At 39.6% G+C, this 15,036-nt stretch overlaps 1 protein-coding gene across 1 annotated transcript in view; it reads left to right on the top strand.

Moving 5' to 3' along the window:
- Positions 1–210: 210 nt before the first annotated feature.
- Positions 211–15,036, top strand: part of PCSK1 (proprotein convertase subtilisin/kexin type 1) — a 38,180-nt gene continuing 23,354 nt past the window's right edge. Inside the window, exons 1-5 of the mRNA XM_039875148.1 lie at positions 211–635; positions 3,849–3,953; positions 7,265–7,375; positions 8,331–8,477; positions 9,794–9,870. Coding sequence (XP_039731082.1) covers positions 456–635; positions 3,849–3,953; positions 7,265–7,375; positions 8,331–8,477; positions 9,794–9,870 — 620 coding nt within the window. The 5' untranslated portion in view covers positions 211–455. The remainder of the gene's footprint in view (positions 636–3,848; positions 3,954–7,264; positions 7,376–8,330; positions 8,478–9,793; positions 9,871–15,036) is intronic.

Here is a 15,036-nt window from a genome sequence, read left to right as displayed (position 1 = left end):
TGGGGCACTTCTCTTTGAGAAGTGGTTTCTCAGAATTTACGATCAGACAAGGAACAGAGTTAACCGATCCCAGCAAACGGTTCCTTCCTTTTCTTAATCCCTCCCTGCTTATTTTAGCCGCTTCTCCACCCCGCCGGGAATACCATCCAGATCTTAGTCCAGGTAGATCTGACGTCAAGAGATGGCTTTCGTCGATTTGACGTGTAAACACTCATTTCCATTCCGGCTGGGAAGGGCTGGGGCTCCACTCAGCCCGGAGACCAAAGCGCTGCACTCAGCTCTCGCCGCCGCCCAGCCTCTCCTCGCATGTCGCCTATCTCCTTGCAGGGTAATCGGGAAAGAGAAGAAGTGGTCCAGAGCCGGAGAGTAGAAAGGGCGAGTCTTTCTGGCTTTTCTCCTGTCTTGCTCCTTTTGCCCCTCTCCTTCCCACTTCTGTGAAAGCGAGTGTGTGAGCCATGGGGCGAAGAGCCTGGACTCTGCAGTGTACTGCTTTCGCTCTCTTTTGCGCTTGGTGTGCATTGAACAGTGTAAAAGCGAAGAGGCAGTTTGTGAACGAATGGGCAGCGGAGATCCCCGGGGGACCAGAGGCTGCTTTGGCCATAGCCGAAGAGCTGGGCTATGACCTTTTGGGTCAGGTAAGAGTTTGCACTTTCAAGAAACTTTCTGGGGCTCAAGGGAATTGGCGGGACTGGAGCGCAATCTCCCAAGTGTGAGTCCCAGGTTGCACTCTCCTGATCCCAGTGGCAAAGAGCAGAAGCTTCTCCAGCTCTTGCCCCTGACGCGCTTGGAGAAAGAAGGCTTGCATTATTTATTGTTTGGGCTGGGCGCAGCCAGGCAGAACGAAGCCGCTGCAGCTGGGTAGAGCTTATTCTTGCCGTTGTACGCTCTGGACTTGAAATCTGTTTCCGCGCGGTTTAGAAGAAAAATCTTTCCACGCGTATTCAGCGAACTTGAGATGCACGCAGATTCTTACCAACCAAGAGCCCCCCGGGAGAGGCAGTGCGCTCTGTCCCTTGGGACCCAGCCAGTCTGCGTCAAGAGCCGGCTGTTTGCTTCTTTTCAATATGGCAGCATCAGATCCAAGTCCTGATGCAAGGGTCTAAGCAGGCTTGGAGATGTCCCCCGGCAGCCTTTGGGGGCACGCCCAGGGCTGAGAGAGCGCCTGTGGCTGAGACTAGCGACTCAGGGACTGGGGGGACACGGAGTAGCCTGGGGAGCCCGCAGGAGAAGAGGTGGGTAAAAGACATGAACCAACTCTCCACGCCTCTATCGAGAGCCCCGCATTTTCACCGGAAACTTGGAAAGTCCGAGCTCCACAACTTTGCTTGGTCAGTCCCCCTGAAGGGTCAAACTGCAGAGTTGACTGTGAGGAAAGGATTTCTTTCTTGTTCCTCAGCCATATGCATACTAGCTTCCCTCGGGGTTTCAGCTTGTGAAAGAAATTGTTGCCTGTCCAAGTAAGGGCTGGGTTAGTAGCTAGCTGGGGGCGGGGCGGGGGCGTCAAGGAATTACGAGGGGGCGCTGTTTAGCTGTGCCATTCTAGGGGAACACCAGGGGATGTGAGTGCTAATCTAGCTTTCCTTTTCCTTGGTTTAGACTCGAGCTCTCACCTCTTGCCTTGGAAGTGGAAGTTGGTGTGTGTTGAAGCGGGGGAGGAGGGAGTTGTAAAACATTTTGGCGCGTTTTTCTGGTGGTGGGTGGTAGAGACGCGGCTGAAGTCACAGATGAGTAATCGGCGTGGGCGTTGGCGATTCGACAGATCTAATACACTGGGGAATACGCCTTCCTTTGCCAGAGGCTTCTTTCTCCAACTTTATGAGCCAAACTGTCTTTGAAATACCTAGCAGGAAAGTCAGTACACAGATTGACTTCGCGTCCTAGTAACAGACCAAGACTTTTGCTTTTGCTCAGATCTAGTTCTGTGCCAGGCCCCGTGTTAGGGGCTGAAGATTGATAGGAGGAAAAGAAACTTTAAAAGAATCAAGAATATAGAGGAGACTGGTTTAGAAACAAATGATTGCAATTACATATGATTGGTATAGTAATAGAAGTTGTACCCAGAGTCTCAATATTTGTTGACTGAAATATTGAATATTTGTTGATGGAAGAAAATTAGGGAGGGGTGAAATAAGACAGCACAAAGGAGGCAACATTTGCACAGAGTTTAGGAAAAGAATCAAAGGTTTCCAGAACATGATCAGATTGGAGAAGGCACTCCAGGCATCGAAAGCAGCTTGTGGGGAACCAGGGAAATACAAAGAAAGCTGCTTAGTAGTCAATTGGAAACTACAAGGAATTTTGGGGACCTAAAGAGTGAGTAGTGGGTAAAATTGTACTGGTGTGTACTATGAGCATCATGGAAATCTTTTGTGTCCTGGAGGGATGGGAAGAGGGAGCCGAATACTTAATCATATAGCATTTGGACTGCTAAATAGCCCTGGTAACTGTATGGAAGGAAATTGAGGGAAAGAGCAAAAAATAAATCCCTCTTTCTTTTCTCTTCTATTAGCCCCAGGTATATGCCCAAACCTAGACCATTCACAATTAAAATTGCCTTTCAAAATCATAAATCCAAAAGCTAAAAAACAATAAGCTGGTATTCTTGGTAGGATCTTTGAGAAGGGAATGACAAGAAGCTTTAAAAAATGGTGGGAAAAACATCTATATTTGCATATATTTGCATATGTTATATTTTCTCTAGCCATTTCTGGTTAAAATGGCATTATTATTAACATTTTAAAAGTAACAATTCTTTGTAAAAGACTAATAATGCTTTCCTGTTTCTACTTATTTCTTATAGCATTTGGACTGCTAAATAGCCCTGGTAACTGTATGTTAGTTTACACTAATTTAGCATCACTATCCTGAGGTCCTGAAAGCCTCAGAATAAAGCTAGGATTGGGGGGTGGAAAACCAAAAGTAAAACCACTCGATAGCAGAAACAGACCTGAGCTTTGGTGATCTTTTCTTATGGCCACCGTTCTTTCTCTTCAACTCTATCTAAAACTTACAACAGGTTCACTCCCTGAGGTTCAGATTTTGATGAGAACCACCAATGTCAAAAATGAAATTCTTCTGATATAACCCATTGTCAATCATTCATTCATCTCTTAATTAAAAAAAAAAATACGGGACAAATAGAGAATTTGGTAGCTTCAAATTAAGTACTATTTTGAATAAAGGGACACTGGCTTAAAAGAACAGTGAACATAGTACTAAATGGATCAAAGGTGTCGATAGGTACCCAGAAAAGTTTATATACTCTAAGGTGAAACATCTGCCCTAAATATGGTATTCTTACAAATGTCCTTAATGCTGGCTTTTCCTCCAAAGCCTTAAACTAGAATAAAGTTAAATGGTCACTACTAGCTTATAACAATTATCACTACAGATTCAATTGTTATATTTTATAACAACAACAAATTGTTTTAATTGAATGTGGCACTAACCATAAAAGGTACCCAAAGGGGTTGCCTGCTTTCTATAAATTATTGTTCTCTGAAAGGATAAACTTGATAAAATGTTTTTTTAAGAAATGTCTACCTATACAATACTGCCACATAGAAAAACAAATGTAGTTCTTCTGAAATGAGTGTAACAGAAGCATCACCAGCCCCCAAGTATAGTGGGAGCTCAAGTAATAATGTCATGAGGCTCATCTCACTCAACACACTGAAGAGAGAGACGGCTTCTATCAGTACCTTCCTCATGAAGAAAAAAATTAACTTCAAGTACAGGGAATGGGCTTAAAAAAAGTTGACTGTCTCTAATTTAGTTGGGTTTCAATCTAATCCATATATACTTGTCTTGGAAAGTAGATTGTTATTTTAATTTTTTTTCCTTTATAGATTGGATCTCTTGAAAATCACTACTTATTCAAGCATAAAAACCATCCCCGAAGGTCTCGAAGGAGTGCCCTTCATATCACTAAGAGATTGTCTGATGATGATCGTGTAAGTGCTGTGCATTTTTATTCAAACCAGTAACCTGATTATCTGCTTTCTGTATGGTTGCTAACAAGAGCAAAAGCACTTTGCAAATATGATTCTTATTTATTGTGATTGCAATTATTTATTTGTAGTGTTTCTTGTAATTTTTATAGGGTTATAACTGCACATAATAATAACGGGATGGAATTGGGTTGGTTAACTAAATTATATACATATGGCGTATAACATACTATATATACATGATACATATATGATATATATGATAAAGATTTGATATTTATATAATACTAGCTCACAAATCCAGTCCAAGTGCATGAAAATAAATATTGAAAAAAGAGTGACAGCACTAATGAAAATGTTTGACAATACAATCCATCAACAACCTTTTATTTTATGCCTGTTATGTACCAAGCACTTTAATATCCAATGTGGGGATGCCAGAAGAATATAATATATGATCCCATTTTTAATAACATTCAGTGTAATTGGAAAAGAAAAAAAAACCCTGCCATTTCTATTTAGTTCAGTTAGGAAACTAGTGTTTATGAGGGAGCTTTAAATCATGCTTTCACTAGGCCAGTATTCCCATAAGTATTATATTGTTTGATCTCTTTTTATCTCAGTTTTGATCTCATTTCATCTCTTTTTATCCTAGTTTTTATACATATTTAATGATTGGGCAATGGTAGAAAATGTGTAAAATGAATATAGGCAAATAGTATGGGGACAATGTTTATGTAATGTACCTATGGATCTTTGAAGTCTGTCTTCAAGGTCAGCAAACATATCAATAGAAATGTTGACTATATTGGAAGCATTGTAATTTGCATACACAATTTTGCTGTTTCTCAAAAATATGTCATACTGATGGAAATTTATCCTGGCTGGCCTAATATCTGTATACATGGTTTTTGTTGCCCAGGAAAGATAATCTAGAGAATTATGGAAGCTTTGTGAGAGATAGAACACATCTTTTCAATTTCCCAGAAAGAAAAGTATTAGTGATAGAAAGGCGATAGAACGGTTGAAAGTACATGGAATTCATAAAGCCTCTGAAATAATTTGCTACATCATTTGTTCTACAACTAGAATTTTTAAAAAGAATAAGACAGATTATGAGGGTAGAGAATGACCAGGCCTGGGTTACTAAAGTTCAAATGTAAAAAAAAAAAAAATAGCAACCACATTCAAAGAATGCTATGTCAGGACCTCTGGCAGTGTGACCCTTACCTAATACACACGCACCATTAGCTTTTACCCAAGTTAATGGCTAGCTGGGGGGAGACCAAATCAGAAGCCCTGAACACTACTTTAAAATTTTTTGCCCAGTAAAGTCTTTCTTTCACCTTTCCAAGGCAGATGGCTTATTGTCTGTGGTCTTTGAAAAGTAGGACCTCTGGACTAGGCTTAGACTTTGACAAGAGAGATAGGTAGACATTTCTTAAGATATTTCCTTATTTACTAAATGCATGCCCGATAGTAATGCTCAAGGAATTAATGACCTCCCTTCTCAGGAGAAAATTGGACAGATTGAAGCATACCTGTTACTATTATTCAAAGAGTCTCACTAAAATGAACAGCTGCACCAGTTCCATTCTTTAGATATTTCCTTAACAGTTGGTTTTGGGGAGAAATGTCAAGGAATAATGAAAAAGAGCTAAGAATTTACTCTCTAACCTAATTTCATTAAAAAAAAAAAGTCTATATGATCTTATAAAAATTATCCCCAGAATAATTTAATTGTAGGAAAAATCCTAGAACTTGCAGTGAAAGGTTGGAGTAGGTGATTTTTAATGCTCTTTCCAAATCAAAAGGGTTATTTAAAATTAAGAACATGATGCCTATTACATACATAATGGAAAGACACCACCAATTTGTTCTGTTCCATTTGGTCTGCTCTTAGAGATTAGTGTGGGATTTGGAGTCAATGACACTGTTTATGACAATTAGATGTTTATTTGATTAGATGGCAGAGTGCCTCTTTTTATACTCCATTTTTAAAAATTGCTTTTGATTGTCATTTTATTGCTTTTTTTTTAATGAGGAATAATATCTTTTCAAATTAGCCCTCTGAAATGCAGCAATCGCTATAAGACTGTTAATGAAATCTCCAAGTATAAGTTACTCTCTCCCTCAAAAATGAGTACTAGTTCTCTAGCAGCCAGCTTTCAAAGACCGACTCAGATGCAGGCAGCATATTCCAGGCATTGAGGTATTTTCAGCCAAAACAATTAAGCTTGAAAATACAAGCACTTTAAAAAAATAAATCATAGTGACTAATTTTTAGCTCTCAAGTCCTTCTCAATATTTATAATAGGTTTGCAATATATTTTCTAATAGAAAATCAGGACAGTCTTAGTAGATGGTTTTATCCTTTAGCTGCAAGTTATTTTTCAGTTTTTATTTTTGGATCTGACTCATAAGTATTCTCACATTAACAATATCACACCCCACACTGGACTATCATCATACACACAACAGAGAGGATATGTTTTGGGTGGGAAACAGTTATGTTACCCAGCAAAATAAGAGCAGGGTATTATCTCATAATGAATATAACCACAAAGCAGCCCCTCACCCTCTCAGGCCTCCAGTATAATAGGATTATGCCATAAATGTGGGGCAGGTAATTTTCGTACTGTCAAATCTCTTTGCATAATACATGAGACTAAATTAATGATAAGTGTGCATGGTCACTATTGCTCATTCATCACTCTGGATCTGTTTCTCATATTTAAATATACTCTTAAGCAAGAGGCTGAAGCAGACAGGAGCTAGAGTTGCAGATGTGCAAAGACATAGCACCTTTCTCGTCTTATGTAACATTAGCATTTTCTACCTCTTGTGTATAAAGAAAGAGAAATTAAGTTGTAAGAGCGCCAGAACAGCAGTCTCTGGGATCTCTTAGCTTGACTCATTCCATAAAAATGGACAAATTTTCAGCTACCTGGAAATTTTCAGAGCCCTGTAACTTCAGTATAAAATGGGTATTATGGTCCATTTGCTGATGAAAGCAGGCTGAGCTTTTCCTTCCATTGAAATCACAGTGTAAGTAATTTGAGGGAATCATCACTTCATTGACTGCTTCTCTTCCCCCTAAAGGTACACTTGACTGTAATTGAGGAAATGTTCATCTACCCAGTGGGCAATCCCTTCTTCTCACTGAGCTACCAGTTTGATCTGTAGTCAAAAGAAAACACTGTGGAGCTGCTTGAACTCTGGTGGGGTCAGTGCTGGAGCTAGTAAGAGGCAAGATGATTACACAGAGGTGGCTAATTTGACTGTTGATTTTCTTGCTGTAAAATTCTTTGTAGGTGATATGGGCTGAACAGCAGTATGAAAAAGACAGAAGTAAACGTTCACTTCCTAGAGACTCAGCACTAAATCTCTTCAACGATCCAATGTGGAATCAGCAGTGGTACTTGGTGAGTATCTACCAAAGGGAGGCATAGGACCTTGGTTATTTTGTTATATCTGCACAATAGATTTTTTTTTAATGATGGAGAATTCAGCAGAGAGCTATGTTACTTGGAGATTAGGGCTGATGGGACCTTCCATGATCTAGATCTGTTTTCCTAGGTGAGAATGTCTGAAACACAGATCTTTAACTGTTATAAGAGGAGGGGTTGTTGCCTTTAAGCTTAGTTGGAATAAGTGCAGAGAATCATGCCATGCAAGTTAGGGGTTCCAAACAGTACTCATGGCAAATGCTGGGCAATAAGCTCATATCTGTGTTTCTTGCTATGAAGCTCTTCTCCCATACAGTCCCATACACTGTAACTTTCAGAAAAGTTATCTGTAAAAGAAAACTCCAAATGTCCTCTCACAGATTCTTGCTCCCTAAATCACTCATATTTGTAAATAGGCAAGTAAATTGCAAGTCCTGATGAGACTACAGCTGCTTGGGCATTCAAGGTTCTGCTTTTTATTTTAGAAAATATAAAAACATCCATAAATGACTGTGAACCGCATGATATAAACAGGTTCATTGTGGCAACTGAGGCTTAGGATTTTGGGGGAGATGGAAACACAGAACGTCAAATAAGTTTTAGGCAGATGAAAAACTTGAGAATGTCATTATATATGAAAGAAATTTAGGGACAGACTTCTTCGAAGCTATGTAGCTCAAAAAGAGGGGTCACAGGGTGATTCATTCTTTTGTGTGACCTTCCGTTGAAACAATTGGGAAAAGAACAGCACTCCAATGATTCACTTGGCCCCACCCTCAACTGTGTTTTTTATTTCACCTAATTGCCTTCTTCTAAAGAGTACAGTGACCCCAGGAAAAAGAAAGTTGGGTGTCCAGACTGTAGCTTCAGTTCTCATTTTGCAGCAAGCAAACCATGATTTTACTAACACTTCTTTGTTTCGCCTTACCAGCAAGATACTAGGATGACTGCTTCTCTGCCCAAACTGGATCTCCATGTGATACCTGTTTGGCAAAAAGGCATCACAGGCAAAGGAGTTGTTATCACTGTACTGGATGATGGCTTGGAGTGGAATCACACAGACATCCATGCCAATTATGTGAGTCTGGGCCCTACCATGACTTGCAACTTAGGGGGCTGTCTACACAGACACACAGGGCTTTTCTTTCTTCGAGCATGATGTTGCCCCCAGGAATGACTAGCCAACTTTTTGCTACTTCCCTCACACCTCTGCCAGCCCATATGAACTTTTTGGGATTAGTTGTCATTGAAAGAATTTAGCGGAGCCAAGGATTGTATAAAATCATGTGCATTGGGGGTGGGGAAAGGCTCTACATCAACTAAATTATTAAAAGCCATTCAGACTTCTGTGTCACTCAATATTGGCAGCATTAAAGCCATCAAATCAAGCCTGATGCCCGAGATCACTTTCAGTCTTCCTCCTCACATCCCTTATGGATCAGTATCTCTCATATTGTGAAATAACGTGAATGTGATTCCTTTCACGCCAATTCAAAGTGTATACTACACAGTGCAAATGTGACAAGCTGAGAAAAGTAAAGCTTATTAGAAATGGGAAATAAGTAAATAAAAACTATTTACTTAATTGTTTAGGAAGCACTTCATAATATCTTAGGCCTTTAGATCAGTGTTTCATCTTTAAGATTTTCCCTTGTCTTTCTCTCATCCTTTCCGTTCATCCAACATTCCCTAGCTGAAGAACAAAAAAAAGGGAGGGGGGGGAGGAAAAGATGAGATAAAAAAGATTATTAGGAAGTAGGAATTATTAAAAGAAACGGAAAATGCAGGAAGTGGCAGTAGTGGTGATAGAATTCTCTATGTGGGAGTAATCTAAGTGTAGTCATCTGGTTGAAACGGTGGGTAGGACCTGGAAGCTTGTCTTGAATTTCAAGCATACTCTCTTTAAGTAAATTACATGTTTATTTAGTATAACCAGGGAGTCTGGAGGAGATCACTGTGGACCTAAGCCTCACCGCACAGCCACCTCTTTGCACCTATATTCATTAGAGAGATGTGTCAAACTGTCACTAAGTAGCTCTATAGCTTAGTTAAGTCACTCAACTTCTCTGGGCTTCAGTTTCCTCATTTGAAAAATGATGTGGTTGAACTAACTAAACTGAATCCTTCTGGTTCTAATATCTCATGAGCTTCTATGAGCTATCAGTTTGGTAACATTCACTGAGAATTGGATGCTGACTTGCTTTTCTGTCTATGTCTGGTTTGTGGGTATAATAAATGCTTGGCTACTGGGCAAGAGACTCTAAAACACAGACTTTTGAGTATTTAGCCAGGATGGGAGTGGGATAGGGGCAGAAGGCTTGCTTGGAAGTGCGTCTTCTTCTTCTTCTTTTTTTTTTTAATGATACTATAGTGTTATTTTTGTTGTCTCTTTAGGATCCAGAGGCTAGCTATGATTTTAACAATAATGACCATGATCCATTTCCCCGATATGATCCCACAAATGAAAACAAGTGAGTAAATGTGGATTAGGGGTGGGGAGAATAAGTACTTTAAAATGTTTTTATCTTATTGGAGCTCTCAGAAAATGTTCACGCACGCCATCCATACCATAATATTTTGTTGCTTTTAAAACAGAAACCAAAGCTTCTATTTTTATATTCCTTTTGGCTTATAGAACCATATTTCAATTAAACTTTTTTTCTTGTATTATAAAATACTCCCCTCAAATGTTACTGAATAGATATAACTTTAGAAAGAATATTAGGGACATCGAGAGTAAAAACCTTGAGCCTACTGCCCTGCTCCCAATTCCTCTGTGAATCTTTTACTATTAGCATAAAGCTTGACGTTAGTCATGAAAAGAAATATAAATGGCCAAGGTAGCAAATCCCCACAACTTCCTATGGTGGCTACAACCATGCTCATCAGTTCTTTCAGAAGAGCATGGCCAGACGCCAGACAAGAGAAAGGTACCCTGAATCCTGACACTCAAATTCAACACAGTCTCTGGGGCATTGGACTAGTTAGTAACCCGTTCTCGAGTTTCTGCTGGGTATTCTAAAGCTAAAGAGAAGGGAAAGAGAGGATATCTTCTGGCTTTTAAATCAACTCTCTGTAACAGCCACTGGGTGATGAGAGAGGCTAAGACCCAGACCTACCAAAGCAAGAAGCCAATTAAAGGCCCAGAAACAAGACAGTTTAACCCTTTTCTAACCCCAAAGAAACTTCACCCTCTAGGCATAGGGTCTCAAGTGTCTGTGCTCATGTGAGAACTCATAATGGTATCTCCCATAGACTTCAAAGAGACATTCATACTTTCCTCTGTTTCGCTCCACCCAGAAGAGACTAGCACCAAAATAGATCAAAGCCAAGGCAAAATTAGGGCTTGCTGCTACAAGTAGGGATGAAAAGAGCAAGCAACGAAAAGCTTCCCTTCTCTCCCTGTATGGCTTTCTCTCTCTAGGACTATTATCCACTTAGATCAATTAAGTCCCTGCCCTCTCTCTCCCTCTTTGCTTTTCTCTCACTCTCACTTTCCTTCTCTCTTTCTCTCTTATTCTCTCTCAGAATTCTCATGTGGTTAATATAATAATATTGACCTAAAGGTGTTTCTTTGGATGGCCCCCCTCCGGAAGGTCAACAAACCCCAGGAAGGGAGGCTGGGGCTCTTGGACTTGGCCTCAACTTCTGGGTGTATATTTCTTCTTTGGGATAAAGAAGAGGCTTGAAAGGGTTCCAAGACGGTGCTTCTTTCAATATCATTTACTTCTTCTAGGTTTTATTTCTTAAAGGCATTAACTGAAAACACCCCTTAGAAGTTAGAACATTCCAGAAACAGTACAACAAGCACTGTGAGGGAATGCCTTTGGAGGACAGTGGGATGTTTCATGAACTTACAGCAGGGTCCCGCAGATAAACTTTCAGCCATATTTCTGAGTCACAGCTGGCAGGACCAGGAGGAACATCTGCTCTTCTGGATCACAGCCTTGTAGTGTTAGCCTGGCTGTTAGTCATGATTTTGCCGATTACCAGTATAGAGGATGACCTGAAGGAAATCACCTCTTTCTGCCTCTATTTTTTATTTTGTCTCCTAAAATGGGTGACAAGTCACCTGCTCCCTACCCTCCTAAAAGGAATTTCCTAAATAAATGGCAATAAGTGCTTGGGTGAAAGAGGTACCCTTCCTAGAAATAAGTGAAAATGACAACTCTCACCTCATCCTCTTGGTCAAGAGTAAGAAGGAAATTTGCTGCCAGCCCCATGAGGAGACCGTTAGCTGGAGGGCCAGCCTCCTTTGTAGGCAGGGTACCCTGGGTCTGTCCCAGGCTCCAATGTAGGTGATAACATGTGGTGGCTGCATGGTAGGTGAATACTTGGTGAAATTATATCCTCTAGAGTTTCTCTACACATGAGAAAGGGGGCTTAGATTTCCCTCTTTCCTCTCCACGAAAGGGAGACTCTCACATCACAGTATTTATAATAAATTCTCCCAACTCACAGAGCTCCAAAGGCCCCCAAGGAAACAGCCCATATAATTGTACTTATTTTGTGCCTGAAAACTCTGAGCTTTAAAGAATAGCCTGCCATGGACCTTCCCCATAGCACACAGTTTTAGTGTGTTGCAGTCAAACAGTTAAGAGTACAGACTTTGCAGCTAGAATTAGATCAAGTATTAAATCTTCCACTTAATAGTTGAGTGACCTTGAGGAAATTATTTAATTTCTTTGTACCTCAGTTTTACCACCTATTAAAAAGTGATAATAATAATATCTACTTCATTGAGTTATTATGGAGGATTAAATGTGTGTGTGTGTGTGTGTGTGTGTGTGTGTGTGTGTGTGTTTAACTGGCTTAGATAGTGCCTGGTACATAGAAAAAGTTAAGTGTTTGCTATGATGTTCATGATCATGATCATGATCATGACAACGATGATGAAAATCATGCAAATGATGATGATGATGATCAAGGCTTCTCATTTAGCAACTAAGGTAGACTTCCTTTCAGTGAGAAATCAGCATGACAAGAGTAATATCATGTGGCAATTGGAGCAGAAGCAGAGACAAATCAATTTTCTGAGCCAGTTCAGAATCTGCTATTTGAAAATTAAACAATAAACAACTGTCTCTTAGGGTCCTCTTGACTATAAACCAAGAAGGTAGCATCCCTATCATTTATCAAAAGGTATAATAAAAAATAGAGTTGCCATTCAAGCATGTTGTCAAAAATAAATCCTTCAGGTTTGGAAAATGAATAGCCCCATTGTATCTTGGCCTTATAGCAGTCAGAGACTTACTATCTCCCAATTCCAGGGAATTATCGCTCCAAACTCTCTGTGTTGCTGCTATTCTTTATTACTATGAAAATGAATTAACAGAAGGTGTGTTCCAATTCTCCTCTGCGAATCAAAAGAGGAATCACTAAATAATAAAACCTTAAAAGTGCAGATAACTCTTACTATTAAGCTGGCATGAATCTGTATTCAGTATTTCAATACCAATTACAGATTATTTTTCTAGTTAAATAACATGTGTGACAAGGATATTTTAACCACTATAATAGTAGTGTTTAAACTATCTTGTGGAATAATTTTTTAAAAATTGATTTGTTTAAATGCCAGTTACTACCATTGTTCTAAGTTAATAGAGGGTTATTTTATCTCAGAGCCTGATTTAATGAAAGAAGAAAAGCTACAGGTCTATAAAGGATGACATAAAACCACTTTGATAAAGTCTTCCTTTTTTCTCAAGGTGTGGAGGTGGGAAGTGAGGATAAGAGGAGATAAAAATATCAACCCCATTTGTAGTATGATTCTACTACACCTCAAGAAAAGAGTCCTCAGTATGCAAGGAGAGGTAAATAATAGGTCATGTCGCACTGCATCATTTTTAGGACAGAGGTACAATGCTGAAGATGTTTTCCAACAGGTTGACTCTGTTGGCTCAGGCTGGAGATTTTGCTATCCTCTTTCATTCTGTGTAAGTGGAAATATAGGCAGTGGTGACTTTTGGGAATACATTCTCCAGAGGAGGACAACTGAATTTCTTCCTCTAGAAAGGCAAAGTGGGTTAATCCATCAAAGAAGCTGCCTTATGTGTTCAATGTGCACATATTTCTCAGAAAATAGGTTTGTTGGTCAGGATAGCTTCAGTTCCAAGTGAGAGAATCCTATCTCAAAGATAAGTAAAATGGGCACTTAAAAAAATCACCCAAGGGATAGTCTAGCTTCAAGCATTGCAAGATCCATGAACTCAAATAATATGCCATCAAGATACCAACCTCTCTACCTTCATCTACTAGGGCTGCTTGCCTCAGCTTAGCCTCATTTTCAACAGAATTTTGTCTGGGAACAAGATCCACGTGGCTCACATTGAACTTAAAGCTCAAAATTTCAGAGAAAGAATAGAATTCTCTTCCCCAAAATATGCTTTAATCCTAGAAAGATGCCTGGGAGAAAGAGCTTCATAATAAAGAGAATCACAAGGAGTGAAGAAAGGCCTCTTCCTCAAAGGGGAAAATTCTGGGAGTCAAAAAAAGAAGCAAATGTCTGCTTAACTAGGAAAGACCTTGAATTAAAGATAATTATATTCTTTGGACCTGGGATTCCTATCCAATATTTGAAAAAGCAGGAACATCATTTAGTGGAAGGAGACCAGGAAATCATCTTTGGTATTTCAGGAAAAAGAATAAGTGAAACAGACTTATTTTAGATGACCTAGTCAATTTTGGATTTTTATATTCCTTATTAGGCTAAGTTAATACATGTCTAGTGTCTAAAAGTAGCTGGTTAACAGAGTTGCTCAGAGCTAACCCTTCCTTCTTTCTCTCTGTGTCAGCATTTCTGGTCAACAGCTCCTCCAACAGCCTTCACAGTGCTCCCAGGTGCTTCCATAATGCAATATAGTCATGAAATAAACACATTTACATTAAAGTTTTCTTGACTTACAGGCCATCCTGAAGTCAGGGTGGTTGTGGGAAAAGACAATTATTATCCCCAGAATTTCAGAACTGATGCTTTAATGGTGGACTTTGGTTTGTTTTAGACATGGATTTTCCCCCTAAATACTCTGAAATCATAAGTCATTCTCTATCTGACTGCAAAACTAGGCTTATTCAGGCCTCTAGCCCGAACCAGTTGCAGAAGCACCCCAGCTTCCCAATTAGCCTTTAGTATCTTCTTAAAATCTCCAACTCCTCTTGGTATCAGAAAATCCTCAGATGTTTTAATTTAGTGTATGGTTAAAGGAAGGGAGGAATTCTTGAAAGTGGACTCTGTTCTGTCATATCCTGCTAGGGCTGGTCCAGGATAACCTAATCCAAGGAAGTCACTAGGGGTAAAATGAGCAGCCACTTCACCACCAGAAAGCATGGAGCAGAAGCCATTTCTCTGGAAACAATTTCTGAATGTGTCAGAGTTGCTCATAATGGTATCCACAGCTAATACTTACTGGTTTCTTACTATATGCCAACCACCATTCTCAGGACCCATACACAATATCTCAGGTGATGTCACAACCCTTTAAGGACAAGTAATTAACACTAGTTCACATCACTAGTTAGTGAAAAAAGTTAGAATTTGAACTGATATGCTCTGGCTCCTGTACCTGTGCCCTTCTTCTGATAACTACTCTTCATCTAATGCTGATGGGAAGAAAATCAACAACAAAGCTGACAAGTTA

Source organism: Pteropus medius, unplaced genomic scaffold (genome assembly GCF_902729225.1).
Source record: "Pteropus medius unplaced genomic scaffold, Ma_sr-lr_union100, whole genome shotgun sequence".
Lineage (NCBI taxonomy): Eukaryota > Metazoa > Chordata > Mammalia > Chiroptera > Pteropodidae > Pteropus > Pteropus medius.
This window is presented reverse-complemented; position numbering and strand designations above follow the sequence as displayed.